The sequence below is a fragment of the Xyrauchen texanus genome, chromosome 34 (genome assembly GCF_025860055.1).
Source record: "Xyrauchen texanus isolate HMW12.3.18 chromosome 34, RBS_HiC_50CHRs, whole genome shotgun sequence".
Taxonomy (NCBI): domain Eukaryota; kingdom Metazoa; phylum Chordata; class Actinopteri; order Cypriniformes; family Catostomidae; genus Xyrauchen; species Xyrauchen texanus.
The window spans coordinates 186197-212060 of NC_068309.1; the positions used below are offsets into that span (position 1 = coordinate 186197).

Below are 25864 nucleotides of genomic sequence, written 5' to 3' on the forward strand. Positions count from 1 at the left end.
AGTCTGAGGCTGAATATTACAATTATATATGTTTATAACCAGCGTAACAGTTGGATATAAAGCAATTGATTGTATTACAGAGTAAAAGAAAGTAATATAATAAAATAAAGATAGAATCTGTACAAAAGCACAATCCACATACATTGTCATCCAAATTACCCAAATTAGATCACTTTATACTGTTTGGGTTAAAGAATTTAACATACCTGGAAACATATGGGACACTTGATCAGAGAAACATCCATTGCGCTAACTTCTTCCCACATTAAACACTTTGCATAAACCACTAGTTAGTTAGCTCCACGTGCGTCAAACAAAAGTCACATAAAACTCACATAAAGTAACCAATACACAAAAATACATTTGTATACTTGACTCGGAACACATTCCATTTTATATTTAATGAACTTTAACCAAATTAATACTTTTAAACATACCAATAGTGACTGGAAGATGAGATGGGGAAAATGTTAGTCTTGCCTCGCCAGCGTCCATTTGTGGTCTTAGGCTGACGTAACTCATGGACTCCCCAAAGGCATCACCAATAAGCGTCCCACTTGAACAAAACACCTTCATTGATAGTTCCTACCAACAATAACAGTGCATAACACGTATAGGTATTTAATACATCATGAAACCAAATGTCTTTACCTCATGGCAATATAGTTTTGGGAAGTTCATTACATAGAAATAAAATACAATTAATATTTCACCCTTCCCAACAGGCTACAATTGCACCTGTGTCAGTAGTTCACGTAACACGGTCTAGTGCATGGTGTTTTTAAAAGGGGTCCCTTGTGTCACTTTAGTGACAGAAGGGGAATGTCATGGTTACTGTTGTAACCTCCGTTCCCTGATGGAGGGAATGAGATGTTGTGTCCCCCTTGCCTCGACACCAGTCCTACCATTGTAAACAGCCAAACCTTACCCTCGGCTCCTCAGTGCACGTCCACTTCCCTTTATACCTGTATGTCCGGGGGCGGGATATGCAAATTCTGTCTGCCAATTTCACATTGGCCTTTTCTCAAATCCAGAGGTAAGCGAGTCTCTCAAGAAAAACCCCTTGTGTCACTACATTCAACACACCGTCTCGTTCTCTCCATCAGGGAATGGAGGTTACAACAGTAACCATGACATTTTATTTCATAGAAAAAACACATCACATCTTCATCTACTATCATTACTTTGGTGTTGAGACTGCAACTGATTGTGTCACTTGCTCTGAAGTGTAAAGATTAAAAAAAAAATCTTCATTGAGTCAATTATTTGAAGAAATATAAAACAATAAAACTATAACAAGGTTTAGATTAAGTGTACTTGAGAGAAAGAAGTTGAAATGTATAATCAAATCTATTGTTTCCATGATTTGTTCTTTCAAACTTGACAATAGTGGTTATTTTCTCATCTGTTTTGGAACTTGATGATTGTCACTTGTTGCTATACTTTGAAATGTGATTTTAGTTTGGTTTATTTTAATGTCATTCAATTCTGTACTTAACTTTTATAGATGTCTACATCAGAAGATGACTCTGTTATAACTCAGGAGGAGCTGGAAGAACTTAAAGAATTGATATCTACTCATGATCTGTCATCAGCTGCTGACACCATCAAACATTTCCTCGAACAGCAAGATCGTGTAGAACTTAATATTGCTGTGACGGGGGAATCTGGTTCTGGAAAGTCCACATTTATCAATGCTTTTAGGGGTTTGGAAGATGACGATGAGGATTCAGCTAAAACTGGTGTAGTGGAGACCACTAAAGAACCCAAAGCTTACAAACACCCAAAATATAAAAATGTGAAACTCTGGGATCTTCCTGGAATCGGAACACCAAACTTCAAAGCTCACGAGTACCTTAAACTTGTTCAGTTTGAGCGCTATGATTTTTTCATCATAATCGCTTCAGGTCGTTTCAGAGAATGTCACGCTGACCTGGTCAAAGAGATCAAGAGAATGAAGAAGAATTTCTATTTTATTCGTTCCAAGACTGATTTGAGTATTGATGCTGAAAGAAGAAAGAAACACTTTGATGAGAAAAAGACGCTGGACAACATACGAGAGGACTGTGTTAACGGTTTGTTTATGATGTTTATTACATGACAGTGTTTTGAAGTGTGAACTTTATTCACTGTTGAACTCATTTCTCGAATCCCAGTTTAAAGCTGCACTCAGTAATTAGCATTATTTATAAGAATTGTACTTTCATAAATCTGTTTAAAATCATGAACACACTCACATGAAGTTCAGATTTCACCAGTACATTAATATAATCTGTTTTATTTTACATGGAGCGGGTCACCTCATGGGGGCTGCCATGTTGAGATCACATGACCAGCTGAATACTACTAACTTCAATAATTAATAAAATAATGTAATAAATGAATCATTGATGATGGCTAACTGTGCCATTGATCAGTTCAACTGATGAGTGTTCAGGAAACAGTCTTTAACCTTTAATTTACTGCTGTGTTATGAATAAATGTATCGCTCATATTTATAATACAATATAATTAATAACACTAAAATGATGCAACAAGCAACGATGATTGTTTATGAGTAATATAATTATCATTAATATAAGTAGTGTCTTATAATCATGTGTTTTCTGTGTCTGTAGGTCTGAGAGAGATCGGTGTAGAGGATCCTGTTGTGTTCTTGATTTCTAGTTGGCATCTCAACAAGTATGATTTTAATTCACTGCATGAGAGGATGGAGACTGAACTCCCACAACACAAGAGACATGTGCTGATGTTGACTGTACCAAATATCACAACAGAGATTATTGAGAGAAAGAAGAAATCTCTAGAGAAAAACATTTCAAGAGTAGCTTTTTTATCTGCTGGTGCGGCTGCAGTTCCTGTTCCTGGTCTTTCAGTTGCTGTAGATATAGCTCTGTTAGTAAATGAGATACAAAAGTACAAGACTGTATTTGGTCTGGATGATGAATCTCTGAAGAGGATCAGTGAAAGATGTGGGAAGAGTATTGAGTTTCTAATGAGTGAGGTGAAATCAATTGTGTGTGAAGGAATAACAACTAATTCAATTATTCTTCTGCTGAAACAAAGCTCTCTATATGTAGCAGAAGAAGCTGTTGAGCGTGCTGTTAGTTTTATACCCATTATAGGCTCTCTTGTGGCTGCAGGATTGTCTTTTTTTACAGTTTCATACATGCTGAAGAAAATTCTGAATGAAATAGCTGAAGATGCCAAGAATGTGCTTCTGGCATCACCGGAGACTGAACTCCCAGAACACAAGAGACATGTGCTGATGTTGACTGTACCAAATAACACAACAGAGACCATTGAGAGAAAGAAGAAAGCTCTAGAGAAAAACATTTCAAGAGTAGCTTTATTATCTGCTGGTGCGGCTGCAGTTCCTGTTCCTGGTCTTTCAGTCGCTGTAGATATAGCTCTGTTAGTAAATGAGATACAAAAGTACAAGACTGCATTTGGTCTGGATGATGAATCTCTGGAGAGGATCAGTGAAAGATCTGGGAAGAGTATTGAGCTTCTAAAGAGTGAGATGAAATCAGTTGCGTGTGCAGGAATAACTATTAATTCAATTATTCTTCTGCTGAAACAAAGCTCTGTTCTTGTAGCAGAAAGCATTGTTGAGCATGTTGTTAGTTTTATACCCATGATAGGATCTGCTGTGGCTGCAGGAATGTCGTATGCAACAGTTTCATACATGCTGAAGGAAATTCTGAACGAAATAGCGGAAGATGGCAAGAATGTGCTGATGTACATCAAACATGAGGCTGACATGTAATTATATCAGACACATTTAGAGTATATAGCTGCTCCAGTAGCTTAATTTCTACCAGCAATCAAAAGTAGTCTAGAGTTCTACATTGTGTAGGGATACTTAAAAAATATATTTTTTTATTTTTATAACTTACATACAGTTTATTATATTTGTAATAATTTGTATGACTTTAAATTCCTTTTAAAAATGTTTATAATAGTAAAAATAAAAAAAAATCAGTATAGATTGAAACAACAAATAAATGAGATAAAATTGGTTAGACATTTTAATGATTATTGTTAACTTAGTTTTAAATGATTGTGTATCTGCTTGTATTCACAGAACTGTATTGATTTATGTTTGCATGATCTAGTTTGTTTGTTTTTACTGAAATAATAAATGATAATATCTGTAGTATAATAAATAACAGCTGACTTTATGGACTATGTTGTCTTTGTTCAGACAGTTTTTCTAAATTACAGTGTAGTTGAATTGTAACATTTGTTTCACGGTGTGTTACACAAATAAATGAGCTCTTGTATTCATTGTACAGTACAAGTAAAACACTGTTCAATAATTCAAACATTATTTTAAGTTCACTAGCGCCAAACGATGAGTCATACATGCAAAGTCAAGGGTTAAGGCCAAGAAGTTTTTGTATTTTCATGCAAGCATGCACCAAATCTAGGCGAAATTGAGGGTGCAAAGCGCTAATCGGGTCAAGTGCAATTTGGAGGTTCTTCTCCAGCACCGTCTACATCCTATTATAAAGTCCTGTAAAGCACCAGCAATATAAACAAAGACAGCGCTTCAAATTAAGTTGATCGTGTAAATGGACTGTATGCAACGAATTAGAATTATAGAAATATTGACTTATGTTCTTTTGTGCATTAACTGCATCCTTTTATACACATGGAAAATGAAGTTTCAGGATATAAATGTAGGCGCATAGGAAATCGTGGGGGGGTCAGGACCCCCACTATCTGAGGGTTGTCCCCCCCTAAAATATCATTAAAATATTTGTACTGTAAATAATATAATGATATATTCTTAAAATAATTGTTTAAGAAATAAAATAATACAAATGCAAATGGGGCAACAACAAAAAAACGTTTTAAACATTTTGAGTCCCCCCTCCCTTGCCTCACAGTGCTTTGGTCCACTGCCTCCGCCCCTTTTACCTCACCACCGACACACACACATTCCGGTGGTGGGAGAGAAGAACAACGTTTTTGAGTAGTTGTGGAACTCCAGTAAGTCAATGTTATTTTATTCACTTTAAACATCGGATGAAGTGATTATTTTCTCTTTAATATAGATGATACTGAGTCATTAATAAATCATGTCAAAAAACAAATATATGATTGTGTACTTGTGTACCAATGTACTTTTGTCACTGATGCAGTCTACTGTGTTAGCAATTATAACATTTAACGTTACCCTTCTTTAATACAGTCTATGTGTTTACCTAGCTTGTTTAATACAGTAGTATATCCCATCACACACACACACACACCCATAGTGTGTACGCATACACTATGTGATGTAACGTTAGTCTTGTAGATTAGACTAGTCCGGTTGCGCATTTAGATTTTAACGCTTTCACTCTGATTTAGTCGGTTTATATAATTTAATATAGTTAATCTAATATCACACGAAGAGTGCAGTTTTTCTGCAGATATCAGCATGATAACAAATGTGATTTTGATTTTATACAAGTTTAATAAACAAGAAGTTGATATTAAGTGATGTACATTTTAGACACCATATTGCCTGTTTTAGCTCCATGCTACACCAATAATAGTAAGGCTTTCCTCGGTGAACACGTTTCCTTGCAAGTACAATTTTGCCTGTATTATTGGTGTATTATTAATTTTCACCCCTGCATGTACATAACTCCTCCTCTATCACGTTTGTCACAGGCTAACCTGATGTTACAATCAACATTTCGCATTCACTGTTTGATGCCAGCATTTACAATCTTTTTAAATCAGATGTGTTTTGTGATTGTTTGTGGTGTAAGTAACTGTCATTGTGCCAGTTGGTTTTGTGTTCTGGGTTTTGTTTTCTGTACAGTACAATCAAGGTACATATTCAAATAAGGCCACAACATTTTATCAAATGTCAGTTACCTTTATTTTATGTAATATTTCCACAATCATCCTGCCTGCTGCTCATTGGCTCACATGCTGTATAGCCAAACAGTTCTCCTGGTTTGATCCAGTTTTAAAGCATTGGCCACACCCATCCAATTGGGCTATACCATTAATTATTTTTGTCAGAGGGGGAACCTTTATAACAGCAGGTTTTGTCTTCGTTTTGCTGTTTATTTCCCTTCTGTTATCAATTATTGTGTGGACTAGTTGCATATTGGGTGGGCTGATATTCTAGGCACCATTTTGTATGTTTAAACATGTAATTGTTTATTTTTGCCTCACATTGGTTCATTCTAAGGGAGGAGCTAGACCCTATAAAAAGGGTACTGATAGAGCTCAAGTTGTCTTTTCTTTTTTCTATTTTGAGAAGAGGTTAATGATACAGTGTTGTAGACATGGGCTATTTGTTGGTTTAGCCATTTTTTTTTGCACATTGTTGCAATTTTCTTTTGTGAAGTTATTGTTTATACTAATGTAAATATTTCCACTGTAAATACATTTGCACCGTAATAAACACTTCTTGGGATCTACCGGCACATAATTTTTACTCTGTCCATAAGACCACTTAACAGGTGGTGTCAGAAGTGGGATTGCCACGGTCAGTGACATGTTGGATAAACTTGCCGGAAAGATGCCGCCAAAGCTGAGAAGTCAGCCTGAAGAGCGATGGGCAAGAGATGGAAGAAGGTGCAACTGGAGGAGTACCTAGAGCGTGTCTACCTGCTACAGAGGGCCCATTGTCTGGGGAAGATGCTGCTATTTCTTCTTTAGCACGCATGTTCGAGAGGGAACGAGATGAGCAACAGGAAAGAGATGCTGTATGCTGGGAACAACATTATAAAGTCCTCCAACATCAGGTGACCCAGATACAGCTGGACATTGAGTATGCCCAAACTAATGCTACTACTACTACGGGAAAGCTAGTGAGGGTGATAGACCAGGAGCCACAGCTGGCGAAACTGGAGGACAGGGATGACATAGAGCATTACCTAACAACTTTTGAGAGACTGGCAGAAGTATATAAAGCCCGAAGGCAAAGCCCGAACTGCTTTTATTGCAATGGACCCTTTGTTATCCCAAGACTATGTTGAGGTCAAGAAAGCCATTTTGAACAAATATTAAATACTGCTGAGACATACCGCCTGAGCTTTCGAGCCAGGGACACACCTGCAGGAGAAAACCCCAGAGAGCTTTATAACCGCCTCAAAGACCTATTTTGCAAGTGGGTGAAGTTCAGCATCAGTAAAAAAGAGGACATAATGGAAACCCTAGTGCTGGAGCAGTATCTTCGAGTACTTGACCTGGGTGAAGGAGCGAGTTTAAGCCACTGCTGCAGATGCTGCAAAGCTCGTCGAGGCCTACATTGCAGCCCGGAGGGGCCCTGAGAACTACCGCTATGCTGGAATACTCCATCAGGCCAAGGGTAAGTCTGAGGGGACAGGGGATGGTTCAAGCTCTCATATACCTAGCCACACTAAGATTCTGAAGCCTACCCACACTAAGCCCCAGCCCCTTAAGCCTGTACCATCACAGTTGCATTCCAACAAGACTGATGTAGTTTGTTTTAACTGTGGCGAACCTGGTCATACTAACACCTTGTGCCTCTTAAAGAAACCCAAGACCACTAGCTTTTGTTGGGTGCCCCGTCCAAGTCAGTCAACCATCCCTGAGTATAACACTGACCCCATTATAACTGTCCTGCTTAATGGCAAACCACTCTCTGCCCTTGTAGACACAGGCTGTTCACGAACCCTTGTACAGGGTAGATTTGTCCCCAGAGACATGTGGAGTGAGGAGACCATGTCAGTTGTTTGTGTGCATATTCAAATCTGTCTGCACTTGCTCTTAACGTTTAATCTTGTTTTATTGTTGTATATGTGTGTGTTGTGTAATCTGTTTTATGTAGTTATGTATATTGTGTGTCGCTACCTTGGCCAGGGCTCACTTGTAAATGAGATATTTATCTCAATGTGATTATTTCCCTGGTTAAATAAAGGTTAAAAAAAAAAAAAATGGGGATAAAACCGAGCTACCCACAGCTGATATCTATATTGAGGTTCACAATCAGTCCTACCTCATGAGAGTTGGTGTAGCCACCAATCTCTGTGTTTTAAGGAAACAGAGAAGGCAGAGGGTGTGTTGCCAGTTACTGGGGAGACTTTTGTTCTGAAGGAAGGTCTACTTTATAGGGAAAGTAAAGAGGATGGATGTCAGCTAGTTGTCCCTAAGGCTCACAGAGGAAAGGTGCTTTGGCTGGGTCATACCATTCCTTGGTCTGGTCATCTAGGTTTCATGAAAACATTGATGCGGATTTCAAAGAGGTTTTACTGGCCCAAAATGTACAGCGACGTGAGGGAGTACTGTAAGTCATGTCCAGAATGCCAACTTACAGCTACCCGCAGACCTGCCTATGCACCCCCGATACCCCTACCTGCCATAGATACACCCTTTGAGCGCATTGGAGTGGATGTGGTAGGTCCACTGGAGAGGAGTAAGTCAGGGAACGGTTTTTTTTGGTTATTTGTGATTATGCTACCAGATACCCAGAGGCTTACCCTCGTAGAGAAGTCACTGCTAAGCAGGTAGCTACAGCACAATTTTTTTCACAAGTAGGCATCCCCAAAGAAGTCCTTACTGACCAAGGCCAAAACTTCATGAGTCGCACACTCCATAGGGTCTACCATCTCTTAGGGATAAAGAGAGTAAGAACTACCCCTTACCACCCTCAGACTGATGGTCTGGTTGAGAGATTCAACCAAACCTTAACAAGTATGCTAAAAAAGTTTGTTTCAGAGACCGGTAAAGACTGGGACAAATGGCTCCCATTCCTCCTATTTGCCTACCGGGAGGTACCCCAGGCCTCTACTGGGTTTTCTCCGTTTGAGCTCCTGTATGCTCACCCAGTCTGAGGGCCTCTGGATGTCCTAAGGGAGACCTGGAAGGCAACAGATAAACCAGACAAGACAAACATCATCTCATATGTAATAAAAATGAGGGAGCCGTTAGAGAAGACCACCGCTCTGACAGAAACTGCTTGAATCCCAAGCCCGTCAAAAGGAGTGGTATAACAGAACTGCTAGAACTCGCAGTTTGGATCCAGGAGATGAGGTGCTGTTGTTGTTGCCAACATCAGACTATAAACTGCTGGCCAAGTGGCAAGGACCCTACCATAAGTCAGACGGAAAGTAGGACCAGTCACTTATGAAATCCATATTCCATCCCGTAACAAGCCATTACAGACATTTCATATCAATATGCTTAAGAAATGGCATGTTCGGACTCCACTGCATGACCCAGCAGCAGCAACCACTGAATCAACAACAGGGCAAACCCTGTTCATCAGAGCTGTGGAGGAAGAAGTGGAGATAGAGGAACAATACTTCCCTGTTCCCAGACAGTCTCCTGAACTTGATCTAAATCATCTGCCACCTGAAAAGAGAGAAGAACTAATGGACTTGATACCATCTGAACTTTTCCAAGAGACCCCAGGCCGGACCAGCCTGGTGACGCACCATATTACCTTGTATGACCCTAAACCCTTCCACCAGCCTGTCTACAGAGTACCTGAACGGCTCCTTCCTGTCCTTAAAGAGGAATTAGAGGCCATGCAGAATCTTGGGGTCATTGAGCCATCTGCCAGTGTGTGGAGCAGCCCAATCATAATGGTACCTAAGAAAGATGGCTGTCTTCGGTCAGGAATGTGCTGATGATCTCACTGAGATAATGTACCAGCATTCATAACTATCTGTGGTAATTAGTACACTATTAGGGGCACTTACAGTCTTTTTTGTGTAAATAATTTGTTCCATTTGTATATATCACATACTGTAGACATATCACACTGAGCACTTTATTAGGAAGACCTGTACACCTACTTAAGCAGAGTGTACAAGTTCTGACACTCGGGAGGTTGTGACCCCCTGCACATGTTACTAGTCAATTTATCTTAATTTATTAATTTGACAAGATGACATAACAGCCTTGCAAATTCTGCAGCAATCGCATACATTTTTGTGCTATTTATCATTTTAAGACATTGTGGCAGGGCGGAGGGCGGGGCCGGGTCGTGATTCTACACACCCGGTCCCTTATCAGGCTAATCAAGCCTCCGAGAGGGATAAAGGCCGACTGCGGAGGATTGTGCAGGAGAGAGAGATAGTTTACGGACATATGCATCATGTGTGTGTTTGTGTCTTCTGTTGAATTTTAATATTAAAATATTATTTATATTGATTAGCCAGTTCTCGCCTCCTCCTTTCCATTGAACTACATTACAGACATAAATCCTTATGAGGACATTGCTTTATTCCTTGTAGCTTGTGATTTATAAATAAAAAAGAAGACTGACATGGCCTGGATACACACAGGTTCTTGTGATGTAAAAGAATGAGACAAAGATAAATCATGTCAGAACTTTTTCCACCTTTAATGTGACCTATAACGTGAACAATTCAATTGAAAAACAAACTGAAAACTTTGAGGGGGGAAAATAAAAAAATAAAAAACTAACACCCTCTTATAACTGGTGATGTGGTTGTGTTCAGAATTAACCAATCACATTCAAACTCATGTTAAATAGAAGTCATTACACACCTGCCATCATTTAAAGTGACTGGTTAATCACAAATAAAGTTCAGCTGTTCTAGTAGGATTTTCCTGACATTTTCTTAGTTGCATCTCAGAGCAAATGCCATGGTCCGCAGAGAGCTTCCAAAGCATCAGAGGGATTTCATTGTTGAAAGATATCAGTCAGGAGAAGGGTACAAAAGAATTTCCAAAGCATTAGATATATCATGAACACAGTGAAGACAGTCATCATCAAGTGGAGAAAATATGGCACAACAGAGACATTACCAAGAACTGGACGTCCCTCCATAATTGAGGAAAAGACGAGAAGAAAACTGGTCAGGGAGACTTCCAAGAGGCCTACAGCAACATTAAAAGAACTGCAGGAATTTCTGGCAAGTACTGGCTGTGTGCTACATGTGACAACAATCTCCCGTATTCTTCATATGAATGGGCTATGGGGTAGGGTGGCATGACGGAAGCCTTTTCTTACAAAGAAAAACATCCAAGCCCGGCTGAAGTTTGCAAAGACAAACATCAAGTCTCCCAAAAGCACGTGGGAAAATGTGTTATGGTCTGATGAAACCAAGGTTGAACATTTTGGCCATAATTCCAAAAGGTATGTTTGGCGCAAAAACAACACTGCACATCACCCAAAGAACACCATACCCCAAGTGAAGCATGGTGGTGGCAGCATCACGTTTTGGGGCTGTTTTTCTTCAGCTGGAACCGGGGCCTTAGTCAGGGTGGAGGGAATTATGAACCGCTCCAAATACCAGGCAATTTTGGCACAAAACCTTCAGGCGTCCGTCAGAAAGCTGAAGATGAAGAGGAAGTTCACCTTTCAGCCCGACCACGACCCAAAGCACACATCCAAATCCACAAAAGCATGGCTTCACCAGAAGAAGATTAACGTTTTGGAATGGCCCAGCCAGAGCCCAGACCTGAATCCAATTGAACATCTGTGGGGAGATCTGAAGAGGGCTATGCACAGGAGATGTCTGTCAGATTTGGAGTGCTTTTGCAAAGAAGAGTGGGCAAATATTGCCACATCAAGATGTGCCATGCTAATAGACTCCTACCCAAAAAGACTGAGTGCTGTAAAAAATGAAAAGGTGCTTCAGCAAAGTATTAGTTTAAGGGTGTGCACACTTATGCAACATTTTTTTTATTTTTACCCCTCAAAGATTTCAGTTTGTTTTTCAATTGAATTGTTCACGTTACAGGTCACATTAAAGGTGGAAAAAGTTCTCACATGATTTATCTTTGTCTTATTCTTTTACATCACAAGAACCTGCCATTTTAACAGGGGTGTGTAGACTTTTTATATCCACTGTATTACTTGTGTAGCGCCCTCTACTGTCCTAGGTGTGTCTACCCTTGGATTATTGACATTAGAAACCGGATTCATTTAATTGTGTCTCTCGACAGAATCTTATGTTCTGTGACCCTTGATTCCTACAACTGCTCCTTACAAATTGCAACTTTGATCTCTGCAAAGCACTTTTTACCAATTACTGATACTGATACTCATTCCCTCTAAAGTTTTCCTCTAGTGTTATTTTGAAATACAGTGCTTGATTGATTCTTTTGCTCACAATCAACAAACACTTACAGGGTTAACCTTTTAAATCTCCATTTGCAATAGGGTTTACAATTAAACCCTACTTTAAATTAACCTTCAAATCTTTTACATAAAGTACAAATTTGTCTTCACTTAGCGTAACAATATACCAGTATAATTCTGTATCTTTGAATGCTTAGCACAGAAATAAACAAGTAACAAACTTTTACTTCCAATCGTAAAAATAAACTGTAACTCTGTAATAATATACTCAATGAGTTGCAGGGTATTAAACGATGTTATCACTCAATAATAAAATAAACCAACTTATTGTGGGCCCACACACAGCACACCCGTTGCAGGCCTGAACCGTCGCTTGTGTGCGTTGAGGCCGATTGAAACGTAAAATGGCCACTTCGCTCTAACAGAGCACAAATGATATAAACAAAATGTACCTGAGTGCGCTTGGTCAGTGTTAAAGCTTCCCGTCACCCGTCAAATCCATCCACGTGAAGATGTCATCAGTTAGCAAACTCTGTGATTCTCCCGCGATGCCAGAGGAACTCCTAATCACACGGCGATTAGAAGCGCTATCTGGATTCCTCCTCAGCTGCTCTGTCACTCTCGATCAAAACAATAACCGTGCACAGAAATCATTTAGATCTTCTTTGATTCACTGACGTAAGTGATAACTTGATTTAAGTTCCTCACAAGTAATATGAATAGTTCGGTTCAATGAAATGACAATCGTGTGTAAGACTAACAGTTGTTCCGAATCGTGTCGTGTTGACTTCGTCGTGGCGTCGTGTTGACCTCACAACGGAATACTATGCAGCTTAACACTCAATTAATACAGTTCTGACTATATTTAACACAAATAAATTGGCATATTCTTTGTTATCATGCCGACAATATTCTCGTTCCCTCTAGTGTTTTCCTCTCCTCCCGTCACCTCTCCTTCCCTCCAGTGTTTTTATCCCCCTCCCCTAACTGACATGCGCACAGGCCAATCACAGGTGCCATAACTGACATGAGGCGGGATTAAACTGTATTTTAACAAATAACGTTAAACCAAACACAATTTACTGACATGAACATGCCTGGACATGTCCACTTCAGTTTAACAAATTAAAATCTTATGTCACATATCAACAAATTTGTGCATATACCTCTTTTTGAAAATAAATAAAAATAAAATATAATATAAACATGCAGAACTTAACCCAGGGTTACACTTGAATATACATTTGTGTCGAATAATGCTTCTTACCTCTTCTGCCTGCTCTGTTTTCCAATGAGTCATAATATATTTTACACAGAAATGATTCAGCATCATTTCCCAACTGATTTGGCAACTCAGGCTGCAGCCTCTTTTGAGTTTATTTGCTCGAATGCAGCACTGGGGTGCTTTCTTTGCCAGAACCCATGTCATCATCAGGAATATTCATTTAACCGTTTCCCTCATCACCATATCACAAGACATTCATTTTAAAAAGCTATATATTCACCCAGCACTGGTGTAAAAATACAAATAAAGTTAAATGTCTCATTGCACATTGTTACGAAACAGACGAGGGCAGACAAGGAGTGAGGATCTACACGCAGTTTATTGAAAATTAACAAGGACAAATGACTGGTAAACACAGGAACAAACAAAACATCCACGATGGGAAACCAAAATATAAACAAGAGGAACAAAATATATATAAAGAAGAGGAACATCCACGAAGGGTACGGGCAGGAACAGACATTACCTAACATTTAACAACCGACAAAGACTGAACAAACAACGGGGCTTAAATACACAGGGATAATGATTAACAGGTGAGAACAATCAAGCTGGCAGTGATGAGGGCAGGGAAATGTGGGAAGTGTAGTCCGGGAGAATGGCAAGGGTGAAACACAGGGCAGACAACAGGGAATCGTGACATAACCCCCCCCCCCCCCTCAAAGGAGCGGATTCTAGACGCTCCTAACAAACGAAAAACAAATCGTCCAAGGAGTGTAGGGAGCGCTCGGGGTGGGCAGGCAGACCAAGGAGGGCACAAGGGGCAAACAGACAGTCCAAGGGGGGCACAAGGGGCAAACAGAAAGTCCACGGGGGTACAAGGGACAAAGAGGCAGTCCACGGGGGGCACAAGGGGCAAACAGGCAGTCCACGGGGGGCACAAGGGGCAAACAGGCAGTCCATGGGGAGCACAAGGGACAAAGAGGTAGAGATCGGGAGGTAGGGCCAGGATGGAGCCGGGGACCAGGGAGACCAAAGAAGGTCAGGTGGACTGTCAGGAGACCAAGGGGATGACCTGAAGGTTGGGGCTGGGTCAGGAGGCCTGGGAGGTGACCACAGGACAGGGACTGGGTCAGGAGGCCTGGTAGGCGGCCACAGGACAGGGACTGGGTCAGGAGGCCTGGGAGGTGGCCACAGGACAGGGACTGGATCAGGAGGCGGCCACAGGACGGGGACTGAGTCAGGAGGTCAGGGAGGCGGCCAGAGGACGAGGACTGGGTCAGGAGGCCTGAGAGGCAGCCACAGGACAGGTACTGGGTCAGGAGACCTGGAAGGCAGCCACAGGACAGGGACTGGGTCAGGAGACCCGGGAGGTGGCCATAGAACCACAGCCATGGAGAACTCAGAGGGTGGAGCCGTGGAAGGCGGAGCCATGGGAGATTCAGGTGGCGGAGCCATGGAGGACGGAGCCGTGGAAGACTCAGGTGGCAGAGCCATGGAAGGCTCAGGTGGCAGAGCCATGGAAGGCTCAGGAGGCAGAGCCATAGAAGGTTCTGGGGACAGGGCCGTGGAAGGCTCAGGAGATGAAGCCGTGGGAGGCGGAGCCCTGGGAGGCTCGTGAGGCAGAGCTCTGGGAGGCTCGTGAGGCAGAGCCATGGAAGGCTCGAGAAGTGGAGCCCTGGAAGGCTCGAGGATGACCTCAGAGGACGCGAGCACTAGCAGAGACTGGGAAGAAGGTGCCCTCTTCCTTCTCTTTCTTCTTTGGCCAGCAGGGAGCGTGGTCCTGGTGACAGTCGAGGCTACAGGTGCTGGCTCTGGGACGGTCGAGGCTACAGGCTCTAGCTCTGGCTCTGGGACGGTCGAGGCTACAGGCACTGGCTCTGGGACAGTCAAGGCTACAGGCGCTGGCTCTGGGATGGTCGAGGCTACAGGTGCTGGCTCTGGCTCTGGGACGGTCGAGGCTACAGGTGCTGGCTCTGGCTCTGGGACAGTCGAGGCTACAGGCGCTGGCTCTGGTTCTGGGACGGTCGCGGCTGCAGGCGCTGGCTCTGGGACGGTCGAGGCTGCAGGCGCTGGCTCTGGGATGGTCGAGGCTGGCAACGCTGGCTCTGTGACGGACGAGACTTCCAGCGCGTCGGCCGTGGCAGGCGTGGGTGTTGGCTTGTTGACCATGGCAGGCGTAGGCGTTGGCTCGTTGGCCATGGCAGGCATGGATGTTGGCTCGTTGTCCATGACAGGCATGAAGGGACGAGCCATGGAAGGCTGGAGGGTGACCACTGTGGGAGGAGAGGTAAAGCCCTCTTCTTCTATGCCCACAGTGAACGGCGAGCCGCAAACTTGCAGAGTCTCTTCCACAAAGTTGCCCTGAAGAACACCACCAAGGAATATTCTGGGAAGGCCGCTACATTTGCCAGCTCCAGAAACTCACGAATGTGATCCTCCACTGGATGGTCCTCTTGCTTGAGGCAACCGCCTCCCACAGGCAGTTTGCCTGTTGAACTGCTAGATTCATTATTGGTCGGTTGTTCTGTTACGAAACAGATGAGGTTAGACGAGGAGTGAGGATCTACACACAGTTTATTGAAAATTAACAAGGACAAACGACTGGTAAACACAGGAACAAACAAAACATCCACGATGGGAAACCAAAATATAAACAAGAGGAACAAAATATAAACAAGAGGAACATCCACGAAGGGTACGGGCAGGAACACGGGCAGGAACACGGGCAGGAACACGGGCAGGAACACGGGCAGGAACACGGGCAGGAACAGACATTACCTAACATTTAACAACCGACAAAGACTGAACAAACAACAGGGCTTAAATACACAGGGATAATGATTAACAGGTGAGAACAATCAAGCTGGCAGTGGTGAGGGCAGGGAGTCTGGGAGAATGGCAAGGGAGAAACACAGGGCAGACAACAGGGAATTGTGACACACATCATATCAAGGTCTCAAAAAATGTAATGCTATAAAAGTGTAATCAAATATGTAAGGATACCAATATGTCCCGTTTATATACAGTACATAAGTGTTGTAGTCAAGTCACAGGATCTCAAGTCCGAGTCCAAGTCACTAATATTGTGCCTGAGTCATCAATATTGTGTCCGAGTCATGTTTAAGTCACCATTATTGTGTCAGAGTTAGTCACCATTTGTGTGTCCAAGTCACCAATATTGTGTCCGAGTCGAGTCCAAGTCACCAATATTGTGTCCGGGTCACCAATATTGTGTCTGAGTCAAGTTCAAGTCACCAATATTTACATTTATACATTTGATAGACGCTTTTATACAAAACGACTTACAGTGCACTTATAACAGGGACAATCCCCCCCGGAGCAATCTGGAGTTAAGTGCCTTGCTTAAGAGCCCAATGGTGGTGGCTGTGGGGATCGAACCAGAGACCTTCTGATTAACAGTTATGTGCTGTAGCCCACTACACCACCACCACTAAATATTGTGTCCAAGTCATCAATATTGTGTTCAAGTCACCAATATTGTGTCCAAGTTGAGTCCGAGTCACCAATATTTTGTCCGAGTCGATTTCAAGTCACCAAAATTGTGTCCAGGTCACCACAATTGTGCCCGAGTCATGTCCAAGTCAACGATATTGTGTCCGAGTCGAGTCCAAGTCAAGTCATTTCAAGTGGTTTTCATTGTCGTTTCAACCATATACAGTTAGTACAGTACACAGCGAAACGAGACAATGTTCCTCCAGGACCATGGAGCTACATAAAACAACATGGGACAAACCCAGAACCACATGAGACTACACAGACTAAATAAAATACCTATATAAAGTGCACGTGCAAACGTGTGCAAAAAGTACGGGACAGTACAATAAATGACTAACAATGAACAGGACAATAGACACAGTAGAGACAGTGCAGCGCCGACCAATACACAGTAGTGCAAAAAGATGACAGTTTCTAAAAATGCCAAATGTAAACATAACATACTATGAGATAGTGTTCTATGCACATAGCAGTTATTGAGGTAGCAGCCTGGTATAAAGTGACAATAATTAAAGTGACGTGTGTGTGTGTGTGTGTGTGTGTGTGTGTGTGTGTGTGTGTGTGTGTGTGTGTGTGTGTGTCATACCAGTCTCTGAGTATTGAGGAGTCTGATGGCTTGGGGGAAGAAGCTGTTATACAGTCTGGCCGTGAGGGCCTGAATGCTTCGGTACCTCTTGCCAGATGGCAGGAGGGTGAAGAGTTTGTGTGAGGGGTGTGTGGGGTCATGATCTTCTCAGCTGTCCTCACTATCCTCTGCAGGGCTTTGCGGTCTGAAACGGTGCAAGTCCCAAACCAGGCAGTGATGCAGCTGCTCACGATGCTCTCAATAGTCCCTCTATAGAATTTAGTGAGGATGGGGGTGGGAGATGTGCTTTCCTCAGCCTTCAAAGAAAGTAGAGACGCTGCTGGGCTTTCTAGGTTTGAATTGAGCTGGTGTTGAGGGACCAGGTGAGGTTCTCCGCCAGGTGAACACCAAGGAATTTGGTGCTCTTGATGATCTCCACATAGGAGCAGGAGATGTTCAGCACTCTGTGCTCTCCTAAAGTCAACAACCATCTCTTTTGTTTTGTCGACATTCAGGGACAGGTTGTTGGCTCTACACCAGTCGGTTAGCCACTGCACCTCCTCTCCCGCTGACTTGTCGTTCTTGCTGATGAGACCCACCACGATCGTGTCATCGGCGAACATGATGATGTGATTCGAGCTGTGCATTGCCCTGGGGGGCCCCAGTGCTCAGTGTGGTGGTGGTGGAGATGCTGTTCCCGATCCGGACTGACTGACGTCTCCCAGTCAGGAAGTCCAGGATCCAGTTGCAGAGGGAGGTGTCCAGGCCCAGCAGGTTCAGGTTTCCAATCAGGTGCTGGGGAATGATTGTGTTGAATGCTGAGCTGAAGTCTATGAACAGTATTCGAATGTATGAGTCCTTTTTATCTAGATGGGTGAGGGCCAGATGGAGGGTGGTGGCGATGGCGTCGTCTGTTGAACGATCTGGAGGATACGCAAACTGCAGTGGGTCTAGTGAGGGGGGCAGCTGGGTCTTAATGTGCCTCATGACGAACCTCTCGAAGCACTTCATGATGATGGGTGTGAGTGCGACGGGGCGGCAGTCGTTGAGGCAGGACACTGAAGACTTCTTTGGCATGGGGACGATGGTGGTGGCCTTGAATTGGTGACTCAAATTAAGTCACCAATATTGTGTCAGAGTCACCAATAATGTTTCTTTTGAGTTTATTTGCTCAAATGCAGCACTGGGGTGCTTTATTTGCCAGCACCCATGTAATCAATATAAAGATTCATTTAACCATTTCCCTCATCACCATATCACGAGAAATTCATTTTAAAAAGCTATATATTCACCCAGCACTGATGTAAAAATACAAAAAAGTTAAATGTCTCATTGCACCTCATATCAAGGTCCCCAAAAAATGAAATGCTATAAAATTGTAATCAAATTAAGTAAGGATACCGATATGTCCCGTTTATATACAGTACATAAGTGTTGTATTCAAGTCACAGGATCTCGAGTCCGAGTCGAGTCCGAGTCCAAGTCACTAATATTGTGTCCGAGTCGAGTCCAAGTCACTAATATTGTGTCCAATTCGAGTCACCAATATTGTGTCTGAGTTGAGTCCAAGTCACCAATATTGTGTCCGAGTCAAGTCCAAGTCACCAATATTGTGTCCGAGTCGAGTCCAAGTCACTAATAGTGTGTCCAATTCGAGTCACCAATATTGTGTCTGAGTTGAGTCCAAGTCACCAATATTGTGTCTGAGTTGTGTCCAAGTCACCAATATTGTGTCCAAGTCACTAATATTGTGTCTGAGTCACCAATATTGTGTCCGAGTCGAGTCCAAGTCACTAATAGTGTGTCCAATTCGAGTCACCAATATTGTGTCTGAGTTGAGTCCGAGTCACCAATATTGTGTCTGAGTTGTGTCCAAGTCACCAATATTGTGTCCAAGTCACTAATATTGTGTCTGAGTCACCAATATTGTGTCCGAGTCATGTCCAAGTCCCCAATATTGTGTCCAAGTCACCAATATTGTGTCCAAGTAACCAATATTTTTTATTGTTTTCTATCTAATAGGCCTATAGTCACCAATCAAGGCTATAAAAAATTAGATTTCATAAAAATAACTTTCCAGTTTAAACAATAGTGCCTTTCTTGCCATTTTATTTGAAGTTTATTTATTTATTTTCTCCGGTATTTTCCTCTAGTGTTATATTATCATAATTCATTATAATTCATGCATTGGAGTAATTCACGTGATTTTTCACTGATGGATGTTTGTCATTTTAACAATGGGATTATTTCACTGTTTTATGTTACATTAGTGATAAACTCACATGAGCCAGCCTCTGTGTCTGTGAATCTGCACCTGTCATAAACACATGAACACACATCAACATGCTTTTCTGTTCCTGTTATAATTATAACTCGTAATAATGATTTATGATTTTGTTTCACATATTTTCACATTTTCTATGTATGTGCCTCCACATAGATTCTGAATAATCCTTAATGAGTTCTAGACAAACTTGTGCAGGTTAGTTTCATCTAGAACAGTGATTCCCAAACTGTGGTCCGCGGACCAGCAGGTGGTCCGTGGAAAGGCAAAATAAAATATAAAAGAATATTTTTTTACCTTCATTTTACCAGGAAATTCCCATAAATAAATAAAAACTAAAAAGAAAATGTAGGCCTATATTGATATAAAATTTTAATTAAATTGTCAAGTTATTGTGCTTATACTAAAATGAGCTAGTGGCGCTCGGCCGTGACGTTCAAGTTCAGTGCCACAATATGGATCGGTGGATAGAAACAGGTTCTCTGAAGAGAAAAGAGGCAACCAATAAAGAGATTCACAGTGAGTCGGAGGCATCTACGAGCCAGATTCCAAATAAAAAAACTAAGAAAAGGAGGGTGAAGAGAAAATACGACGAAAGCTACTTAGCATTAGGTTTCAGCTACACCGGGCCCGAAGACGAGCCGTTGCCCGTTTGCCTTTGTTGCTACGAGGCACTGGCTAACGAGAGCATGAAACCATCAAATCTTCGCCGGCATCTGGAAACGTCTGCAAAGCAACATCATCCATCTCATTAGGTGAGCCAACACGATCTCATTAAAGTGCGTATCTATACCACAAATTTAATTTCACGTATCATTTATACGCCACAAATATTTTTTGCGTGCATATGCTACGCACTGTAAACCCCTTGGGTAGGATTAGGGGTTTGGAGTGCGTGCGTATTACACGCCATAAAGTGCGTATCATATGCACGCAAAAACTATTTTTAGCGTATAAATGGCATGATAAATTAAATTCGTGGTATAGATACGCAGTTTCATGAGACCGAGCTGGTGAGCATTTATTTAGTTGTTTGTTTGTTTGTTTGTTTGTTTGTTTGTTTTTAATATAGGCCTATATTAGACAGACAGATGATAAAAAGAGGAAGGGAAAGATGTGGAGGGGGACAAAGGGGGATATTAGCCTACGTTCATATCGGGCTAGCAAATAGACTCCAATGGCTTTTCCTTTTGACAACTTTTATTTTTATTTTTAACCTGGAGTAGGCCTACTGTGTTTTCATTAAATGTGTATTTTGTAAAAAAAAAAAAAATGTGTGTGCAGTAAACGTTCTTTTAACAAGCCTGTTGTACTGATGTGATGACCAGTTATAGTTTTAGTGCTAGTAAGCCTATTTAGAGGTGCGGATTAATTCAGGTAGGACTGTGTGTAGACATATTTTATTATGTGTATTATGGTGGTCCGCGAAAATTCTTGATTAGAAATAGTGGTCCCCACACACAAAAAGTTTGAAAACCCCTGATCTAGAATACACGAGTAGCAGCTTGTTTATCTCAGTGAATATGTGATTCACCATTACAGTATCATGTTTCTTTAACGTTGTCAGAATGTTCGTCACACCAGGAAGCGACAAACATGGACATGCGAAAGAGATTCAGACGAGTTGGAGAGTAAAAATAACGCGTTCATCTTCATAACGTGTTGCGATTGAACACGGGATCATTTGTAATATTTGTGATGAACATTACTGAAGGAAAGTATCTGCTGTGGATGAGAATCCGGAGTGTTAAAACTGGATTATTAAACTGAAAGTGAAACTGTAAAGGACAGATCTGTGAAATGGCGTCTAAACTTTCTGAGGAGGATTTCTCTTGTCCTGTGTGCCGTGACATTTTTACAAATCCTGTTGTCCAGTCCTGTGGTCACAATGTGTGTGAAGAGTGTATTCAGAAGTTTTGGGAAAGTAAAGAATCTAAAGAATGTCCAGTTTGCAGAAGAAGATCGTCAAAGGAGATTCCTCCAGTAAATTTCACTTTGAAGAACCTGTGTGAGACTTTCAGGACAGACAAAACTCACAAAGCTGTGATCGATAATAAGGTCAGATACATTCAAATCATTATGACAATACCAATATAGCCCAAAATATCCTACAGACACAGTTAAAGTTGTTTTTATATTGGATATTTGTTACACATTCAATCCTTCCTTTAACATTTAGTATGAAATCGCAAGTGTTGGCTCATGCTGTCTCGTTCCGATAACACTGTTAATAATAGTAATTAATTATGTTTCCAATAAATGTAATTGTTTTAAGCATCAAAAGTGAAAAACGCAAAACAGCGATCACAACAAGGGCAATCCAAGTTAGGGAGTGTCTCAAAAGTGAAAAACGCAAAACAGTGATCCCAACAAGGGCAATATATATATATATATATATCAAGAGCCAGTAATTAAATGGAGAACAGTGCTTTAAGTGTTTCAGCAAAAAATTATCATTAGAAAATGATATTATAAACATTAAAAGGGTAATTTTATGCAAAGCGACACTCTTTACTGTGTGATTATTAGATATACATTAATATTAGATGCAGTAAGAATGCATGAATGCCTATAACAGACAGCGTGCAGTTTATATTTAGAAATCACACAGATCTAACATTTTAAAGAATTTGTCCTGTCTGCTTATACATTAACAGCTGTGTTTGCTTTAATATTGCCTTAAGATGGGTATTCTGATAAGATAAACTGGACAGAATTAGGTGGGCAATAATGGGCAATTGAATTCCAATGATAGTGCCCAGCTGGTTTAGAATCCGAGGAAGTGCCATCCACATGGCAAAATATTTGCATATTTTAACTCATATAATCAGGATGAGTAACAAACGTTAAATTTTCTCTGTTCAGCACTGTTCTCTAAGATCAAATATTTCCAGCGTTAATGCGCTCCAGATCACACTAGCCAATCACAATGAGACATATATTCAAATATATTGGTGTCAGGAACTGAAATTGAGACCAGACCTTTAGTTAACTCTAATCCATGTTACTGTGGTGATCTATAGCAATAAAAGATGGTGGCGTTTTGCGGGCACAGTTGCATCGCAATTGCCTTATCCACCAGAGGGACCTCCGTGTACCCGTGGGGGTAGTGAGAGTGGAAAAAGACGTTCAACGTCAGTATGTGTGCTCTTAAAGAGGAAATATACTCTTTCAGCAGGAATACTCTTAGTAGCGCTGTCAAAGCACCCAGAGACGAAATCTGCACTTGGCGTGCAGAAGGAGAGAAATACGCTGGAATGCGCCGTATATCCAACAGCATACGCTTCTTTGAGGTGAATGGAACAGCAGTAGTATTCAGCCCGCTGATACACAACCGCTCGGCTCCGAAGAAAAAATCTGAATGGAGTAGGCATTCCTTCTCCTTTTATACCCATATGTCCAGGGGAGTGGCATGCAAATTCCACTCGCCAATTTTCATTGGCCTTTTCTCAAAAGAATAGAGGTGTTCAGGGCTCCCAAGAGTGACCCCTAGTGTCAGTACATCGACACAACGTTAATTGAGTGACAGAAGGGGAATTACATTTACCATCAAAACTATTGTTTCCATGATTTGCACTTTCAAACTTGACAATTGTCATTATTTTCTAATCAGTTTTGCATCTTGATGATTGCCACTTGTTGCTATATTTTGAAATGTGATTTTAGTGTGGTTTATTTTAATGTCATTCAATTCTGTACTTAACTTTTATAGATGGCTACATCAGAAGATGACTCTGTTATAACTCAGGACGAGCTGGAAGATCTTAAAGAATTGATATCTACTCAGGATCTGTCATCAGCTGTTGACACCATCAAACATTTCCTCGACCAGCAAGATCATGTTGAACTTAATATTGCTGTGACGGGGGAATCTGGTTCTGGAAAGTCCACATTTATCAATGCTTTTAGGGGTTTGGGAGATGACGATGAGGATTCAGCTGAAACTGGTGTAGTGGAGATCACTAAAGAACCCAAAGCTTACAAACACCCAAAATATAAAAATGTGAAACTCTGGGATCTCCCTGGAATCAGAACACTAAAGTACCTTAAACTTGTTCAGTTTGAGCGCTATGATTTTTTCATCATCATCGCTTCAGATCGTTTCAGAGAATGTCACGCTGACCTGGTCAAAGAGATCAAGAGAATGAAGAAGAATTTCTATTTTGTTCGTTCCAAGATTGACTCCAGTATTGATGCTGAAAGAAGAAAGAAAAACTTTGATGAGAAAAAGACGCTGGACAACATACGAGAGGACTGTGTTAACGGTTTGTTTATGATGTTTATTACATGACAGTGTTTTGTGCAACAGTGACTTTAGTAGAATAATTATTTCACTTTGGTAAAAAGAAGTCTTGTGTGAAAACAGTCAGTTATAAATATCTGAACATGTACATTTAATAACACTAAAATGATATTACAAGCAAATATAATTATTTCTGAGTATCAAAATAATCTTTTCATAAATATATAATTATATAATGATGTATTTTTCTGTGTCTGTAGGTCTGAGAGAGATCGGTGTAGAGGATCCTTTTGTGTTCTTGATTTCTAGTTGGGATCTCAACAAGTATGATTTTAATTCACTGCATGAGAGGATGGAGACTGAACTCCCAGAACACAAGAGACATGTGCTGATGTTGACTGTACCAAATATCACACCAGAGATTATTGAGAGAAAGAAGAAATCTCTAGAGAAAGACATATCAAGAGTAGCTTTATTATCTGCGTGTGGGGCTGCAGTTCCTGTTCCTGGTCTTTCAGTCGCTGTAGATATAGCTCTGTTAGTAAATGAGATACAAAAGTACAAGACTGCATTTGGTCTGGATGATGAATCTCTGAAGAGGATCAGTGAAAGATCTGGGAAGAGTATTGAGTTTCTAAAGAGTGTGATGAAATCAGGAGTGTGTGAAGAAATAACTACTGCTTCAATTATTCTTCTGCTGAGACAAAGCTCTCTTTATGTAGCAGAAGAAGCTGTTGAGCGTGTTGTTAGTTTTATACCCATTATAGGATCTGCCCTGGCTGCAGGATTGCCTTTTGTGGCAGTTTCATACATGCTGAAGAAAATACTGAAAGAAATAGCTGAAGATGGCAAGAATGTGCTGCTGGCATCACTGAATAATCCAACGGAATTAAATCAGACAGATTTTAGGCTCAAGTAGCTTCATTTCTACCAGCGTTCATGACTGTTCTATTGTTCTACACTATTGATATAGATTGGGGGTACTTATCTTTTTTTATTTTTTTATTATATATTTTCTTTATATTATAAAAAATCACTATAACATCAGTAAAGTAATCTCACACTGATTAAATACAATTAGATTATAACAACAGGAAAATGTGAGAAATTTTGACATTTTTAATGGTTATTTTTTAAACTTGTTAAAAATGATTGTGTAACTGCTTGTACTCACAGAACTGTGTTGATTTATGTGTACATGATCATATACTCCACTGATTATAGAGGAATAATTCAAGTTCCCCATCTGTCGCTCTCTTCAACGTTGTGTCGGAGAAGCGACACTAGGGGTCTCTCTCTTGAGCACCGAATATACCTCAGATCTATGAAAAAAGGCCAATGAGAAGTTGGCAGCTAGTATTTGCATACCCCACTCCCAGACATACGGGTACAAAGGCGAGGAAGTACAAGGAATAAAAAGGCGCCTCACAGCCAGTCTGCCTATCCTCTGGAGCTCGAAGCGGATGAGCTCGCCGCTGCATCGGAGAGTGCGGCGTCTGACGCGGATGACTCCCTTGGGCTGCTGCCTTCGGGCCAGCACGCCCAAGCTGAGGCTGACGCTCAGATGTCCGACATGCTTTCCCAGGCCGCCGCCAGCGTGGGCTTGGACTGGAACCCTCCATCCTCCCCAAAGCCATCGCGGCTGGATGACTGGTTCCTGGGGTCTGGGCGCCGCTCACAGCCGCCCCCATGTCCCGTTTTTCCCGGAGGTGCATGATGAGCTGACGTCACTGTGGAGAGCACCCTTCACCACCCGTCACAAGCCACTTGCTCTTCCTACCCTCGACGGCGGAGCGGCCCACAGGTACACAGCGATTCCCCCCAAGTCTGCCGCCATGGGCCGTGCCGTCTGCTCACCGAGGGTGTCCCCCTGCGAAGAAACAACAAGCTGGTCAGCCTCAAACTGGGCCTAGCTCTCAGCCCACGTGTCGAGTGCTCCACAGGAAGCAGACGCCCCCCGTGTCACGGACCCCCTCGAGGACCCAGAAGGCCCC

At 41.7% G+C, this 25864-nt stretch overlaps 2 protein-coding genes across 4 annotated transcripts in view; both read left to right on the forward strand.

The window, feature by feature from the left end:
• LOC127627995 (interferon-inducible GTPase 5-like) overlaps window positions 1-25864 on the forward strand; it is a 91906-nt gene that overhangs the window by 10679 nt on the left and 55363 nt on the right. Inside the window, exons 2-3 of one of the 3 annotated variants that reach the window (XM_052104632.1) lie at window positions 1508-2075; window positions 2619-4013. The exons of the other annotated variants lie outside the window; for them this stretch is intronic. Coding sequence (XP_051960592.1) covers window positions 1508-2075; window positions 2619-3769 — 1719 coding nt within the window. The 3' untranslated portion in view covers window positions 3770-4013. Of the gene's footprint in view, window positions 1-1507; window positions 2076-2618; window positions 4014-25864 lie in introns of those variants that run through there. 3 annotated transcript variants of the gene reach the window in all.
• On the forward strand, window positions 20090-24810 carry LOC127627996 (interferon-inducible GTPase 5-like). The gene is made up of 4 exons (XM_052104637.1): window positions 20090-20382; window positions 21195-21685; window positions 23340-23892; window positions 24131-24810. Exons 2-4 carry the CDS (start codon window positions 21428-21430, stop codon window positions 24787-24789), a joined length of 1470 nt encoding a protein of 489 aa, XP_051960597.1. The 5' UTR covers window positions 20090-20382; window positions 21195-21427; the 3' UTR covers window positions 24790-24810.